The following is an 18,250-nucleotide window of genomic DNA, read 5'->3' as shown; positions in this document are numbered from 1 at the left end:
GGTTTCTTTTATTTATTTTTATTAGTATTGAAATAATGGAGCCCAAAGAATCGTTAAAATCCACTGGAGGGGAGGAAAGAGGGAAAAGTGCTCACTTTCATCCATCCTTTAGGGGTGGTGCTTCTGTCAAGACTCCTGTATCTGCTCTGTCTGCCTCATCTCAATCTGACTCCAAGCAACCTGTTCTGTGTGACTTGCCAAAGGGGTTAGGAAGCAATGTGCCGCAGCCGGATCTCTCCAAAGCAGTGTCACTTTCAATGGGACTGTATATGGGTGAAACTGATACAAAAGTAATGGGAAATGAACTTGGATTTCCTCAGCAAGGCCAAATCAGCCTCTCCTCTGGAGAAACAGATTTTAGACTCCTTGAAGAAAGCATAGCAAGCTTGAATAAATCCTCTAGTCTGATAGAAAGCTCAAAGGGAGTTGCATCTACTGATGTATCCCTGGAACCAGAGTTCCCAGCTATGACTTTAAATCAAGGGTCTTTAACGCAAGGCCAGGTTGACAATAACAGTGGCAACTTGAAGCTCTTTTCGGAAGACCAAAACACCTTTGATATTTTGCAAGATTTTGATTTGCCACCAGTGTCTCCTGGAAGAGAAACAAATGGAAGTCCTTGGAGAATGGATCCTGTTCTGGATGAAAGTAGCTTGCTTTCGCCTCTTGGTGGGGATGAGAGTTTTCTTTTGGAAGGAAATGAAATGGAGGATTGCAAGCCTCCCATTTTACCAGACACAAAGCCTAATATTAATGAATGTGAGGATCTTTTGTCAAGTTCTACAATTCAGATGCCACAAGTGAAAACTGAAAAAGAAGATTTTATTGAATTGTGTACCCCTGGAGTAATAAAGCAGGAGAAAATAGGCACAACTTACTGCCAAGCTAATTTTTCTGGATCAAGTATGATTGGAAATAAAACATCTGCCATTTCTATTCATGGTGTTAGCACTTCTGGAGGACAAGTTTACCACTATGATTTGAACACTGCGTCTGTCACTCAACAGCAGGATAAGAAACCAGTTTTCAATGCCATTCCATCTCATCCTGCTAGTTCAGAAAATTGGAATAGATGCCAGGGATCCGGAGATGATGCCCTTAAACCAGTGGGGGCTTTGAATTTTTCAAACAGATCTGTCTTCTCCAATGGATATTCAAGGTAAGATACGTTTTTTTCTATTTAAACTTAATAGAATGCTTTTATGTAATATAAAGGTAGTTATAATATGTTCATGTTTATTATCCTTTCAGTTAAAACATTTAATTCTTTGAAAAATAGGCTATCTGCAGTGCGGGCACGTCATTGCAATTTTACATTTTATAATTATGATAATAAAGGAGAAAAAATAACAATAAATGGCTATTTTGCCATTCAAGTTACATTTTAACCAAAGACAATGAATTAGTTTCAATTTTCATTTCAATTTCAGTTTTTATTTCAATACTGTATTGGTTCTCGTGATATTATTGAACAAAAATCTATTTTATTTATTTATTCTTTACTCATTTTATCCAGTAAAATATAAAGCTTAGGATTTTTGTAGTAGGGTTTCAATTTTAATACTCAACATAAGTAAATTTAGGATGATGTGCAGATTAAGCTATGGGAAGTAGGGTTTTTGACACTGAAATATTGGATATACATTCAGATTTAGAAGTATAAATTTTGTTGCTATCATCTAACAAATTTATTCTATATTGTTACATCCATTTTTTCCTGTAAAATTATTTTTTTCATTGAATGTTTTAATCTATATTTAAGCGATTTAGGGGCAGCTATATTCTAACAGAAGTTTTATCTTTAATTTCTGCAGAACTTAATTATTTGCTTCTAACAAATGTTGGCATTTATTATTTTTAATAAACTCGCTGTTCCTTTGAAAGTTGAGTTCCATTGGATTTTTATATTACTAGATAGAATTTACATGTGAGTTTGTTATTAGAATAAAATATTAAAGTATTGTATATCGAATATAGTAATCCAGTTTTCATTGGACTATTTTGTTCTTTTGCTTTTTTGGTCTTTGTTAAGAACATAAGCACAGATATTAAATAACACAGAGCGTGCTTCAGTTTTCTACTTTTTATATGTTCTATTTTCACTCATGACAATTACTGTGGTAGAGGAAAAGAAGAAATGGTTTGGACACTATCGCTATATAGAGAAGGTTGATTTGTAGTACAATGTATATTGCTTCATATTTATTCGATTTTAAACATCTCTTAATAGAAACAATTTTATAGTACATACTTGTTGCAAGTTGCCTTTTATAACTCTTACTTTTCATATTTTTATTATAATGAGTGTTATGTGGTAAATTTACAACAAATCTCGTGAAATTCTGTAAATAAGATGCTTAAATCATTCTTTGGTAAAAATTTATACAAAAAGAATACCCTTTAAACAGGTTATAGTTTTGTAGTTAAGCTATACACCTGTATTTAGGAGGTTTATGCTAAATATTTTTTTAAATGATTTGGTGTGTCTAAAGTCTCAGAAATGTGTATGAATTCCAAATACCTTTTGTTGCTCAGTTGAAATCCCATTTTTCTTACCTCGATTTTATCTTATATTTAATATAAAACATAAATTAAAATGTTTCTTATACATTATATATTCTTTATTTTAGTTTATTTTTTTAAAATGGAAGCAGAATATATATTATATATGGTTCAAATAATAATGACTAGAATTATTAATCACTTGTTTGCAAATGAACTTCCACCTTGTACTCTGTCCATTCCTGTGCTTCTCTAAATTTGTTTTATAGCATTCTTCAACATGTGGTGTAGCTTTAGGATTAGAAGATGAGCATGTTCCATCAAGATATCTACTTTGCTAATAAATAGATAGTGGAAATAAACAGTGGAGTTCAATTTTTAAAATCCCAATTACATTTAAATATATTTACGTTGAAATGAGCTTTTGTAAATTGGAATTAGCAATTTGAACTAGTCAGCATAATAGTGGTTTTGTCTAAGAAAACATGATTACCACTCTTCCATTTCTGGGAAGTGGGTCACGTTTTTATTAATTTGGTATTTTGAATTGTAAGGTATGATAAGATATAAAACTTTTCTATTTTTGAATATTGTAAAAGAAACTTGTGGTTAACACAGCTTTTAAACTAAGCAAATTCATTTCTTAATACAAGACAAGAATTGTTTCTTCCAATATATTATTTCAAGTAATTAATATATTTACTTGGGGGATGTTTTTATTTTATGGGTGCATCTGTTTCTATAAAAGAGTAGAAACATCTAAAATAGGAACTTTGATTACTTTATCTAAATGGGAATACTTAATTCTAGATCAGATTTTATATACACTTCTTAAAATTTACATTTTATATTTTTGTTCTAGGCAATAAGATACTTTCAGATAGAGTACTGTACATTAGTATTTGCCCAGTTTCCTGCTCTAGTTTATTTTTAAATATTATTTTAATAAAAACCTACAAAAATACTTCAGTAGCAAGGTGTTATGTTGTAAATGTCTTGCTGCTATTGATAAGAACTCCTCTGAGCCTCAAGATTATCACTGTTGATTCCTAGCATTAAAATATTGAGTTCTTTTTTATTTAGTTATTACCTCAGGGAGAGCTTACAGTTGTATAATGGGTAAACAAGAACTTGCAGTTGTTTAATAATGTAAGAAAAATAGAAATAAATAAATGATTAAATGGAAAAGCAAAAATAAAATTGGAAAAACAAGAATAATTTTACTAGAGAATACAAAATACAAATCTGATGTTCCACTACAATAATATTTCCATATCAACTGAAGACAATATACATGGTTTGGGGTTGAATTGTGGAGTCCTTGGTGCAAGGTTTAGTTTGCAAACTCCATTCCATTCTAGCAATGAAGATGTTAGCTAGTTGGGTAACAAGAAAAGATCAAAGAGCAACAATATTTCAATATTTCTATATTTCAATATCAAATGTTAGAGTTTGTCTATTTGAGATTATGAGTCATATGGGAGCTGAGCATCATTGCAGAGATTATTGTGATTCTTGAGTGTGTCAATTGCTTTGGAATAGACTGTGCTTCCTACACACTTTTAAATTTCAGACTAGTTCAGATTTGTGAAGTTATGGAAATCAATACCAGCAAGTTGGAACAACTTTGTTTCTCCTTATACATTTATTGGGAACACGAACAAAATATAAGGAACAATCATGGTAAAACATTACTACTGTATGTTAAACAGTGTACTAAACTAAGGCTATTTTTATGTGGTTGTCTTAAATAAACTTTTCTATTGATATGATTTAATATTTTTTTCTAAACAATGATACATATTTGACTTCCAGTCCTTTATTCTGAGATAAAACTAAAAAGGCCACATTTAGAAAATGGAATGTATGTTTCTTTTGTATTTCAGAAATTATCTCTTGTTATGTAAAAGATACATGTAGCCCATGAATGTTTAAGCTCTTCTTGTATTTAAGTTGCCAAAAAACTTTAAATTATTCTTGCTGGAAATATTAAGTATGTCATAGAATAGAATAACAGTTGGAAGGAATATTGGAGATCTTCTAGTCTAACCCCCTACTTAGGTTAGAAACCCTATACCATTTCAGACAAATTGTTATGCAATCTCTTCTTAAAAACTTCCAGTGTTGGAGCATTCACAACTTTTGGAGGCAAGTTGTTCCACTGGTTAATTGTTCTTTCAGGAAATTTCTTTTTAGTTCTAGGTTGCTTCTCTCCTTGATTAGTTTCCACCCATTGCTTCTTATCCTACTCTCAGGTGCTTCGGAGAATAGCTTGACTCCCTCTTCTTTGTGGCAACCCCTGCTATCATGTCACCCCTACTCCTTCTTTTCATTAGTCTAGACATTTTATGACCTTTCTTGCCATAGTTATTACATGATCACTGCAATTGTTAAGTTAGTAACACAGTTAAGTGAAGCTGGCTTCCCAATGGATTTGTGATCACATGATCCCAGGATACCATAACCATTATAAATATGACTCACATGCAAAGCATCTGAATTTTGAATGTGTGACCATGGAGATGCTGCAATGGTTGTAAGTATGAAAAATCTGTCATTGTCAATTTTTCCGGTGCATTGTAACTTTGAATGGTCACTAAACAAACTGTTGTATGTCAAGGACTACCTGTATATGTGGAGGCAGTCTGCAAGACATAGACTGGAATAGTTTTTACAGTAGCCTGTGAGCTAAGCAAAAGGTGAAACTTTTTAACATTTTGTCTCTATAAATACTCTCATGTTATACCTTATATTTTTTCTAATGCATTGCATAACCTTTAAAAAAAGAAAGGGGGCTCTAGTCATGGAAAAATTGAAAGAACAGGAGGAAACAATGGTAAATGATGTTAGTGGTAAGTTATAGCATATATGATTGTTTAAAAATAAGAAAATCCACTTGAAATCAATGAAGAAAAAACTCATTTGGTAGAAATATATGTTTATTTTAGATGAGGATTTCATTGAATTGAGTTTGAAATTGTAATTTTCCATGAGAAATTAAAGTGATAGACAAAATAGACGATACAAACAAGACTTTTTTGTCAAATAAATACACATATCACATACAGCAACTAGTATGTTTTGGATAAAATTACAATTACTGTTCTGTTTATTAGTCCCAGTTAGTGAACTGACTGAGAAAAATGACATGCTTCCACCTGTATGTTTACTTGAATTACAGTAAAGTTATAACTTCAGGATCCTTTTTATGTCTCAAGTTTGATGCAGTAGATTGTGCTAAATCATGCTGTACTTGCCTGCACAATTTTTAAATGCACTGAAGTTTTCTTTTAAGAGAGCCAGTTTGGTGTAGTGAATAAGGGCACCAGAGTTAGAAAGGAGACTATACACTTTAGCCTTGGTAACAAAGCCAGCTGAGTGACTTTGAGCCAGCCTCTTCTTCAGTCCTAGGAAGAAGGCAATGGTAGACCATTTTCAAAAACATGGCCATGAAAACTGGCAGACTTCTCCAGGCAGTCTCTGTAGATCAAGATAATAAATAATTTATCATATATAATTTATATTACTTTAGTGTAATCCTGCTTTTAAACATGATATGCTTCATTTTTCAAAGGTCCTTCCATGGTAGTCCAACAGTATTAAAGTGATAGAGGGATGTAACATTTTCTTTGCTTGGAGTCTTCTGCTAGCATTTTCCTTTCAATAAGCATTTCTTTCTTCCTGAGTGTTATGGGGGAAAGGGAGATTATACCAGCTATTGAGCTGATGCAATGCAATGTTAGATTAGGAAAAACTTTGAATCTGTTGTAGCTATAAGCCTTCCCCAGGTGTTCCCTGCTTTGTGTTTCAGTGCTTCCTTCTTAACATTGGGTTTTGTACTGTTGTGTACCAGTCTCAATTGGCAGAAAGGAATATGTGACACCAACTTGCCCCTTATGCAGTTGAAGCTTTCAGAACGCTCTAACCTCTGATTTATCCTGTAGCATCTCAGAGGCTACAGCCGTGCAATATGAATGTACTTACATGTAAATATACATTCACTTATTTGTTCATTCAATTTATATGGCTACCATCTCCCATAGATGACTCTGGATACAATAGTTCTTAAAAAGGACCCAATAAACTATATACACACACACAAAACCATGCTAAATATTATTATGAACATACTGAAAACATAAAAATATGATCAGCAGAAGAGTATAATTTTTTCAGTACAATCATTGGACAGGTTCAACACCACAGATAGATGCCTAGGGCAATTCTAAGCTCTTGAGATGTTCTACAGGTCAGGCGCCACATAGAAAATACTCTCTTCCTGGACTGCAGCAGATTACAGTCCTTAGTAGACGGGGCTGTAAAATGCATCTTCTGGTAGATTTGATGTAACATGTACAGGTACATGTAACTGGATATAAGCAGTGCCTCAAATCCTAAAAAAACCTCCTTGCTGCTTTTTTGTAAAAAGTTAATTTGCCAGCTAATTGGTATGTGCATATGTGTGGATTATTATTTAGACTAGTTGAAATCTAAATTTGCAATCTGCTCTCATATCCTGTTCACTATTTCAGGCATTGTTATATTATTGACAAATATCTCTTACTAGGGTTAATTTCCTGTGTCAAATTTTCTCACTTAATACCAAAGCTTTTTATTTTATAATGCATTTACTCTTATTTGTATTATGGACCTTGCACACACATCTCTGCAAATTGGCTAATTTTGTCACAAGAATAAATTATAGTGACTCTCCGACTCTTATAGTTCTCATGTCTTTCTGTTTCATTGAGAATTCTACTTTCTGTTTCTTCATATACAAATGATAATTTGTTAATCTTAACTGTAATTTGCATGAATCAAGGCATGTTTTAGATCTGCTGAATTTTATTTCTAATGGACTATAATAACATGTTCTTGGATTTGGAATCATAAGACAGATCCACTCTTCACCATATGATGGTATCAGAAGATGAAGGAAAATTTGAAGCATTCTTGGCCATTCTAGTCAGCTCAATGCAAAATGACTTGTATCTCAATAAGAATTCAATAAGATTCTTGTGTTAGTTAAACTCTAAAACTAGTTTTCTTTAACTTTGATGGCCACCAAATGTATTAGATTTTTATCTACGGTAATCACTAGTAGCCCAGGAAATCTGGAGAACATCTAGTTAGGAAATCTTTTGTATGACAAACATTTTGCTGTTTCCCCAAAGTCAATTATAGAGTCAATAAGTAGAGAAAAAGAATTTTTATGTATTTTATGTACAAGAATAATGTTCTTAGAGAGCAATATATTACTATAGCAAACATGGATAGAGCTATTATGTACAAGATAACAGGATAAATATATATGGCATCAGGTCAGAAAATGGATTCTACCTAAATTTTAAATAGATACCCCAGTGACTCTTTTATTTTTCTGACCCGTTATTTATATAATTAATGTAACATACTATTGATAATAAATTGTAAATTTTAGCAACAAGAACTTGAAAGGCCAGATTCTGCTCCACACTATACCATGTAATTCACTTGGTTATTTTAAGCAGTCATTATCTCAGCTTACCTTATTTGACTGCGGTATGCAATGTTGAAGAAACAAGTATGCCACATTGACTTAATAAAAATTATGCAGGGTGTAAGTATAATTAATAAATAGGTTTTACTATAGTCTTCATTACAATTGTGTTCCCATCATAATCATTTTTCCATATGTTCTAATATTTTCATACCTACTTAAACATATTTATGAAAAACTAGCAACTGGGAATTTAGTGTTTCTGAAGGTATTTTATTAGCATTCTCTCCACAATTAGATTTTATCAGGTAATGTTTCTTCCAGGCAACTGATGCAATATCCATACATCTGGATCATAGGAATAAAAACAAAACCTCTAAACTTCATTTTCAGTAAAACAATAGTAGCAAAATGAAAGCCTTAAATCTCAATATTTTTTATTCTGTATTTAATTTCAGCAGACAATACATTTCAAGTTTGAGCCTGCTGAAAATAAACTCTGAATGAATTTACAATATACTTTTATTCAAACTTTTTTTTAGAATTGATTAGTTATTTGATGGTGTATATTTTTGTACAACCATATAGAAATTAAGAGATGATGCCCTTAATTGCAAAAAAATCAGTTTCTTTGCTTTATTGTAACCAACTTGCCATGCACCAAAGTTAAAAATGCCCCTTCCCTGTACTATCATCAAAAATCTTGTTTTATAGAGTGGAGTGGATAATTTTAAAAATACTTACAACTTTATCTTTAGTTATCTTGATTATTAAAATACTTGTGATGCTGTAATTCTAAGTAAACTTGAATGTACTTCTAAGTAAAGCTCTTTAAAATGTGTGAAATGTTTTGGACACTGTATTATCATTTATTACTATTTCACATTTTAGGTATCCAGAGCGAAATATTAAAGCTTGCTGACTCAATAGTAAGTAGCCTGAGGTACCTGTTAAACAGTTTGCTGCCAGTGATGGATTTTTAATGTATGCATGTGATAAGTTGTTCTTTGACGTATAGGAATTAAAGGAAGCTTGGGCATTTCAGGACAAGTCTTAACTCATACAACAGGCTTCTCCTGTCTTGTGTCTCCCAGATATGTTCTAATTGTCATAGTATCTAGTTAATATGGAAAACTATTGTTTCTGGACAATATAAACAGTAGGAAGGCATCAGCTTTGAAAGATTGTCTACAGGTTGTTTATATTTATTCCTGTTGCCTGCTTTTCTTTTTTTACCAGTAGTGTATTACACTGCTGTCCAGACTTTTTATAGGTTGTGTTGTACTTTAGATTTATGGAGGGTTTGGTATCCTCATCCTGTTGTCTAGATAAGAGGTCTCCAACCCCTGGCCTGCAGCTTACTACTGAGCCGTGGCCCATTTGGTACTGGGCTGTGCAAGTGGCTGGCCGGCCCTTACACAAGCAGCAGGCTGGTATGTGCAAAAAGCAGTCCTTTAGTATTGCTTTCCATTCAAATATATGAATTAAACTGGCATCTTAATTTTATTATTAAAATTGTTTTCTTATATTAAGCAAAATTAGTAATCTGAGGATTTATAAAGTAGTGTTGTATATGTCTTACATTGTCTTGAGTTTTGAATTGTTTGCCTAGATTGGTTTATCTGCTTCGTAGCATTTTGGAATAATAGATATCAAGCAAGGAAAATCAGGAACCCAGACATTTCAAATATTTCAAGCTTAAGCTCTCTATAAGAATCTGAATTATTAACAGTCAAAGCAAATTGGCAATAAATAAGAATCAACCATATAAATAAGAGACAGCGTTGGCTCTTCAGCTTTGTAACGGAGATGAGCAATGCCCCCTAGAGCCAGAAATGACTAGCACGTATGTGTGAAGGGAACCTTTACCTTTAAGAGTCAACAGAAATCAAGGTGGGCTATACTTAGATCTCTTGTGGACATGAAGGGATTTGAAACTGACAGAGTATTTGACCCATCCCTCAGGCTCACCCTTTGTCATCTCCTACAATAGAATTGGAATAAGTCAGTAGGCTATTGAATGCAGGTCCTGTTAGTGCAAGGATTCAAATTAAAACATCCTAGCTTAATGGACATCTAACCTCCATTGGATCAGTTCCACTGAAGAGAAGTCCACTAGGTCTTCATTGTTTCATAACTTGAATCCATTATTCTGAAACGTGCACCTGGATTATGAGGGGAAATGACTTAAACCCCTCCTAAGTGGTTCCTCTTCATGTATTAAAAGGATATTATCATTCCTCCTTCAGTAATCTTTTTTCTGAGCCAAGGAGACCCAACTCCTTCAACGTCTGTTCACAGGATGTAGTTTCTAGTCACTTGATTCCTCTTTGAAATTCCTTGAATCTGTTCAGGTTTCTCCAAATCAATCTAAAAATGTGGTGCCTAGTACTCAGAGTACTCAGTGCTCAGACTAGCACTTGAAAGAGCAACCATGAAGGTCTTGGAAACAGTAGTGAAATGCTATGATGTGTTTATAGATTAGATTAGATAGTGTAGGCAGTGATATTCTCTGTGACACTCCCTGGAAGCTAAAGTTGGACTTTGAAGAAGCAGGATAGCAAGAATATTGATCCAGTTGAATTTTGTTGTTGGAAAATACTTCTGAGTGAAAATACTCCCGAGAGTACTCCTGGTGTGCCCCCTCAACCTATTCCTTTGTGACAATTTGAAATTAGGAGAGATCCAAAAAAAGTTTATTTATGACCCGGATTCCAAGTTCCAATGGCCTCCTACTCACCCAACCATTGATCACATGATTGCATTCTGGGTACTCAGCAACCAGCCCACATTATGGCCATTTGCAGCATCCTGCAGCCATGTGACTGTGATTTATGACCTTTTTTGGCCAGAAACTGACTTTATTTGACAAGTTACTGTCAAAAAATGGCCATTGCAGGCAATGGATTTACTCAATGACATTATATTTGTTTAACGACTGCTGCAAAAAAAAGATCAAATTGGGTGCAGTCAAATGATAACCTGCTTAACAACCGGCACAACTTACAACACGAAGTCTTTCAATAGTGAGCAGGCCATAAATGTTTTAAATAACAAATAGGTCTTATACCAGCTGCTTTAACTAATCTTGTTATTAAGTGAAATAAAAATACATCACATTTCTAGACTTGTGGTTGAGATAGAAAAATCTTATTTTAAAAATGTTAAGATTCCTTGCTGAGTCTGTAGTTACTTCACAGTTTATTAAAAAACTGAGAATTAAATGCCCTAAATATAGTAATATGATTACTTCCAGTTAGGGCAATATAGTGAAGTATTTATTTATATTTCATTTCTGTATTAGCTAACTTTTTGGCTGAAACATTTCTTAAACATAAATGAACAGTTCTAATTCATCTGTAGCTATGTTAACAGTACAGTACAGTGGAGTTTACCCATCACAGTCCTGACCTGTCACAGTTGTAAGACATGGGTCATGTGACCAATCCAATTTTACAGTGTTTTTTTTGTAGCGGTCATTAACTGGCTGGCACAATTGTTAAATGAACACAGGGTAGTTGCTAAGTGAACCAGTGGTTTTATTGAAATCTGGAAATAAATAAATGCCCAATTATGGAAGGACGTGAAACAAAAACTACTTGCATTCTAAGGGTTGCTTAGTGGATTCAGACTAAACCCAGATTTCCAGTGGAGTATGCTCAAGAGAGCATTTCAGTTACCTCCTCTGTATACTCACAGTTCCCTCTGCTGTTGAAACTAAAAAGAAATTAAAAGCTTTCTTTGTATGCATAGAAGTTATTTATATACTTGCAAATACTGATGACCCATTCCTAAAAAGGTACAATAATATTAGGGTTTGATAGAAGAACAATCCAAAATAAGAATTTTTAACTGTATATTGCAAATATTGGAAAATGGAATCTTTCATGCAGTACAGTTACTCTTCCGTTAGCGATCACAATTGAGGCCTAAGAGGCCACAACCTAAGAGACACAGTTATTAAACAAGACATCATGTGACCAGAGTAGACTTATAACCTCATTTTGACTGTGGTCGTTAAGCAAATCACCTCTAGTAGTTAAGTGAGACATCACATGGCTATGACTTGAAATTGTATTGCCGGTTTCTCCATTAACTCTGCTTGTTGGAAGCCAGCTGTGATGCATGCAAATGGTGATCACGTGACTGCAGGACACTGCAATGGTGTTAAATGTCTGCTGGTTCCAAAGTGTCCAAATCTTGATCAGGTAATTGTGGGGACCAGTGACTGTTGTAAAGTTACTTTTTCAGCACAAGTTATTTCAAACGGTTAGTTAACAGGGCAATTTGTAAGTGAGGCCTACCTGTAGGGTCTGTAATCATAAAGCTCAACATCACGTTGGCATATCACTTAGCCACAGCAATCCTAGCATTCCCCATTGCTATGACCTATCCTGATACAAGCCATTTCTGGTTTCGTCTCTCCCAGCCTGAGAAGCCATAGCCCAGTAACATAGTGCAAAGCCCAACAATTGCCACCCCTGACTGCCCTGTGCTCTGCTACCTATCTACCTACCTCTCCTTGCTGTCTTCTTGCTTCTCCTGCTGATGAGGCATTCCCGGCTTGGCCCTTCACAAGGCAGCTGCTGGCCAGATGAGGCCTTCTTTCAGAGGCCTTGCAAGGAAAACATCATGCACAATCTCAGCTTCAGGTAGCCAATAGCTGTCTCATGAAGTGCCGGGCTAGGAGTATATGGCAGCAGCAGGATCAAGAAGACAGCAAAGATCATCTTAGGGACAGCAGAGCACAGGACAGCAGGGACCTTCGAGTGCAGGGGGGTGGAGGTGTGGCGTAGATAGGCAGTTAGGGGGATTTGAAACTTTCCTGAGGTTGTAAGTGTAGGTGGGCCGCCAAGCATCCAAATTTTGATTCTGTGGAATGAAGTACCACCTGTAACTGGGGACTCAGGCATAAGTGCTGTACCATTCAGTCAGTGCTATCATAACTTTTGAACAGTCACTGAACTAATGGCTGTAACTCAAGAACTACTTGTAAATGGTATGATGTGAAAGGCTATCTTTTTGGCATGATGATTTGTACATTATGATTTGATGTTAAAGTCCTTAAGCATTTTTTTTAGTTTTGCTAAATTTATGTTATTCTTTTATCTCTTTGCTGTATTTTTAAAATATTCCTTTTTTAGTTCAGCTTGTTAATCAATTTCTGACTATATGCCAGCCTGAAGCTGTGAATGAAACACATAACTATATCAAAAATGTTTCCTGTATATACTCTGAAATTCATCAAATTGAAAGTCTGCTTGTAGGTATAAGCAAGATAGGAATTGTTCACAAAGCATATTGCCTAACTATTACACTAAATGCACAACCATAAATTTGGTTCCTATGTTAATCCTTCTAAAACCATGTGTTTTACCAGAGGTTTTAATAAGAGCTTTCTGAAAGATGGAACAAAGCCTAGGACCAGGGTTTCCTTTGTTCTTTGCCTGCTGGCTTATATTTTATCAATTTAACATTAAAAAAACCCATTTCAAATAAACATAAATTAGTGGTAAATAGAATCTCCATACCTTCGTGTCTGTGTCATTCCTTCAAAGAATTGACTTTATCGCGGATTTGGACACAAACCAGGGATAATTGTACGTGCTTATAAATTCTTAAAACTAGATCAAGATTAAAGTGAATATAAAGTTCAAAACAGAGGATTCTTAGTTTAAGCTAGAATGAGGAATTTCTTAATAGCTCATTATAAACTTAAGATTTTTATTCCAAATAAATCTTTGGTTTTGTATACATTTTGTTTTTTCCTCAAAGTAACTAATCCTCTGCTTAGGAGTTACTGAGTGAGTTATTGAACAAAATATTTTCAGATGCTTTAAATGTGAATGAACATATCAAATTGCTATTTTACTTTGCCTTACCTAGAATTGCAGAGTACACTTTATATATTTCTTTTTCTAAAATAATTGCTTGGTTTTAATTTTTAACTCAAACCTTATTTTTACTTTGCAAAAATTGTCTTTATGAATTTGGCACTCTGGTTTATAATCTAGCATTCTGTGAGTTGAAATCCAAAATATCTATAGCTCCTACCCTATCAAACAGTACCTGAAAATGTTTCATATATTGTAATTTGAATTTGTTTCCTGTAAAGCAAAAGCTAGAATCGGATGGTAGAATCTTCTCAGTAAATCTACATAACACATCATAGCATTGCAGAAATGTAGCAAAACATTTGCATCAGACCAGTTCAGCACAAGTTTGTATGCACATTAAAAAGCCTTGAATGACTCAAGTGTTGATTTTTCAGTTGAAGTAATAGATCAGTAGAAAAGTCTTTTCATTTTGAAAGAGAAAGCAACTATTTGGAAGAGAAAGCAGCTGTTATCTATATATTTCATATTCAGTTTCAATATCTGTTCTAAGACACACACACACACACACACCTCAATAATTACTATTACCAAGCTAGAGTTTCCACCATTCTTTATCTGTGCATTTGGTTTTATTTCCTTTGGTAAGCATTTTCTCTACCTTTTACCCAGATCTTTAATAAAAGTATAAAAACTAGAGAAGGGATGTCAAACTCAACCATGTCACATTCTGGATGTGCCCACCATTCTTAACAATATCTCAGTTTTGGAAAATCACACTCTTCTGAGAGATCATGTAGATGTAAATGATGTCCACCTCCAGAATATTGCACGGTGGCCTATGCAGGAAGACTATTGCATCAACTGGGCACTCTTTTGGAAAGGCAATCTTCAGACATGGTAAATAGAACACGCTGTAATGGGGCAGAAAATCCCAAGGGTGTGGAACCCAACAAGGAAGGAAATAGAAGAGTTACCTTTGATCAGTGGGAAAATATCTAGTTAAAATGCTGAAATAAACACTTATGTGATGATTTTGAAGAGAATTTTTATAAAATGCATTGTTGGTAGATTATGCCAGAGAAATTATCTAGAATGAATACAGGCAGAATGTATATTATGAGCAACAGGAAAGAAACATTCTATCATGATTGGTGGACATGTAAAAAGGTTACAAAGTTTTTGATTCAAATGCCTACATAGATACAGAGAATCTTAAATTAAAAGCAGAACTGGAAATTTAGATACAAAATAAAATATCAGAATTGGAAGGGACCTTGGAGGTCTTCTAGTCCAACCCCCTGCCTAGACAGGAAACCCTACACCACTTCAGACAAATGGTTATCCAACATCTTTTTTAAAAACTTCCACTATTGGAGCATTCACAATTTCTGGAGGCAAGTTGTTCCACTGATTAACTGTTCTAACTGTCAGGAAATTTCTCCTTAGTTCTAAGTAGCTTCTCGTCTCTGCACTCTTTCTAGAGTCTCAACATCTTTTTTACATCGTGGCAACCAAAACTGAATGCAGTATTCTAAGTGCGGCCTTACCAAGGCATTATAAAGTGGTATTTAATACTTCATGTGATCTTGATTCTATCCATCTGTTTATGCAGCCTAGGACTGTGTTGGCTTTTTTGGCAGCTGCTGCACACTGCTGGCTCATATTTAAATAGTTTTCCACTAGGACTCCCTCTCACAGTTACTATTATTGAGCAAAGTACCACATATATACTGTACCTTTGCATTTGATTTTTCTTGCCTAAATGTAGAACCTTACTTTTTTCACCATTGAATTTCATTTTGTTAGATAGCGCCCAATGTTCAAGTCAGTCAAGATCGTTCTGTATCTTATGCCTATCTTCTGCAGTGTTGGCTATTCCTGCCAGCTTGGTGTTGCCTGCAAATTTGATAAGTACCCCAAGTATCCCCTTGTCCAAGTCATTGATGAAGATGTTGAAGAGTACTGGGCCTAAAACAGAGCCTTGGGGTACTCCACTGCATACTTCCCTCCATGTAGATGCAGCTCCATTGAGGACTACACGTTGAGTGCAGTTGGTCAGCCAGTTACGAATCCATCTGGTGGTGATGCTGTCTAATCCACATTTTTCTACTTTATCTAGTAGTAGGTTATGGTCTACTTTATCAAATGCCTTATTGAAGTCCAAATAAATTATATCGACAGGATTCCTCTGGTCAACTAATTTTGTCACTTTGTCAAAGAATGCAATAAGATTAGTTTGGCATGATCTGTTTTTAACAAACCCATGTTAGCTTTTGGTTATTACTTTGTTTGCTTCTAGGTGTTTGCTGATTCATTGCTTGATTATCTTTTCCAGAATCTTCCCTGGTATTGAGGTCAGGCTGATAGGTCTGTAGTTTCCTGGATCTATTTTCCTTTTTTGAAGATGGGAACTACATCAGCTCTTTTCCAGTCCTCTGGCAGTTCCCGGTGCTCTGGGACCTTTGAAAGATATAGTTCAGTGGTTCTGAGATCTCGACTGCCAGTTCCTTTCAGAACCTTGGGGTATAATCCCTCTGGTCCTGGTGATTTTAACTCATCTAGGGTAGACAGGTGTTCACTTACCATTTTCTTCCCTATTTTATCTTGTGTTCCTAATCTGTTTTTTGTGGTGCTGTTTTTGATAGTTGGACTGTTTTTTCCCTTTGTGTAAAGACAGATGCAAAAAAAGAGTTAAGTTTAAATGAGTTAAAACTATTCCTTTTATGATTATTAAATACAGAGATAAAAATCATGGAATATTATTTTAATACTACCCTGTTTCCCCAAAAATATGATCTACCCTGAAAGTAAATCCTAGCTTGATTTTTACATGTATGCCCAATATAAGCCCTACCCCACCCCCCAAAATAAGCCCTAATTAAGACCCCACCCATTCCAGAGTGCCTGGGTAAAAATTAGGCTATGGAGGGGTGGAGCTGCCCTACTGTTTACCTTCGGACAGTTGTAACCAGGCCTCGCACACCCTGACACCTGCCTTGCCGGCCCATTTCTTCTGCAGCTGGCACGGCTTTCCTGAAAGCCTCTGTAGCTGATAACAAAGTTCTGGATCAATCTAGAACTGTTATCCACTGCAGAGGCCTTCAGGGAAGCCTTGCCGGCTGCAGAAGAAGAAGTTCCTGAAGACCTTTGACAGCGAAAAGGAGGCCGACGGTGACGTGCGCAAGTGAGGTTAGTCAGTGGATGACATCCCCCGAAAATAAGACCTGGTGCCTTTTTGGTGGCAAAAAATAAATAAAATAAGACAGAGTCTTATTTTGAGGGAAACACGGTATATATGGTTATTGCAAAGAGATTACTATATGGACAAAAATGGAAAGATTCCATACAATCCACTATGGAGGAACGATTGGGTGAAATTAACATATCTTGCTAAGTTGGATAAACTAAAGATAACATCTATATTATTGATTGGAAACTCCTTGTGGACCTTTTGCTTAAAAATAAAAAGAAATGACTTGTGATTTAGACAAGATTATAGAAAGTGGAGAGTCATGATACAACTTTAGAGAGAGTGGTTAAAATATAATTGTACGTAATACTGTGAGTTTTGGTCCTGTCTTAGGTCTGAAAGCTAGCTGGGTGACTTTGAGGCAATCTCTCTCTCTCTCTCATCCCAACCACCTCACAGAATTGTTGTTGTGGGGGAAATGCAAGGAAGAAAGATTATTAGATATCTTCACTGCCTTGAATTATTTATTAAAATAATAAAGGCAGGATAAAAATAAGTGTATTTGTAATCTTATAATTCATATAACTTTGTTTTTCTTATGGATATAATTTTACTTCACTTTGTGCTGCTTTATTCTGTTTTTTTTTTTTAAAAAAAAAAACAACTAAATTGGGAAGCTGCTATACCTCCCAGGTGATTTTTTTTTGTACTTTAACCAAATCTCCAATACAGGTAGTCTTTGAATTACAATCACAATTGAGCTCAAAGTTTTTGTTTCTAAGCAAGACAGTTTTGCCCCATTTTACAACCTTTCTTGCCATAGTTATTAAGTAAACTACTTCAGTAACACAATTGTTAAGTGAATCCCCATTGACTTTCCTGGTCAGAGACTTGAAACAGTTGATCATATGACCCCAGGACACTGCAACTGTCATAAATATGAGCCATTTGTCAAGTATCTGAATTTGGTCACATGACCTTGGGGTTGCTACAACATCGTAAGTGTGAAAAATAGTCATAAGTCACATTTTCAGTATTGTAACTTTGAAAGGTCACTAAATGAATAGTTGTAAGTTGAGGATTGTCTATATGCAGAATTATCAGGATATTCCAATTGTAGTTATATTGTGCAAAATCATTACTATATTGGCAGTTTTATTCTTTCAAATCATAATGCCAATTCAATATATGTTTAGTTTTATTTTAGGAATATGATTCATCTACCCAAACTGATTCCCAAGA

At 34.7% G+C, this 18,250-nt stretch overlaps 1 protein-coding gene across 1 annotated transcript in view; it reads left to right on the top strand.

Annotated features, from left to right (window-relative positions):
* The window catches only part of NR3C1 (nuclear receptor subfamily 3 group C member 1), a 71,467-nt gene that overhangs the window by 2,006 nt on the left and 51,211 nt on the right, over positions 1–18,250 (top strand). The window contains exon 2 of the mRNA XM_026696418.2: positions 26–1,159. Coding sequence (XP_026552203.1) covers positions 36–1,159 — 1,124 coding nt within the window. The 5' untranslated portion in view covers positions 26–35. The remainder of the gene's footprint in view (positions 1–25; positions 1,160–18,250) is intronic.

Source organism: Pseudonaja textilis, chromosome 2 (genome assembly GCF_049901715.1).
Source record: "Pseudonaja textilis isolate UNSWEBS1 chromosome 2, rPseTex1.2, whole genome shotgun sequence".
Taxonomy (NCBI): domain Eukaryota; kingdom Metazoa; phylum Chordata; class Lepidosauria; order Squamata; family Elapidae; genus Pseudonaja; species Pseudonaja textilis.
Note: the sequence above shows the minus strand (reverse complement) of the source record. Positions and strands in the feature narration are given on the sequence as shown.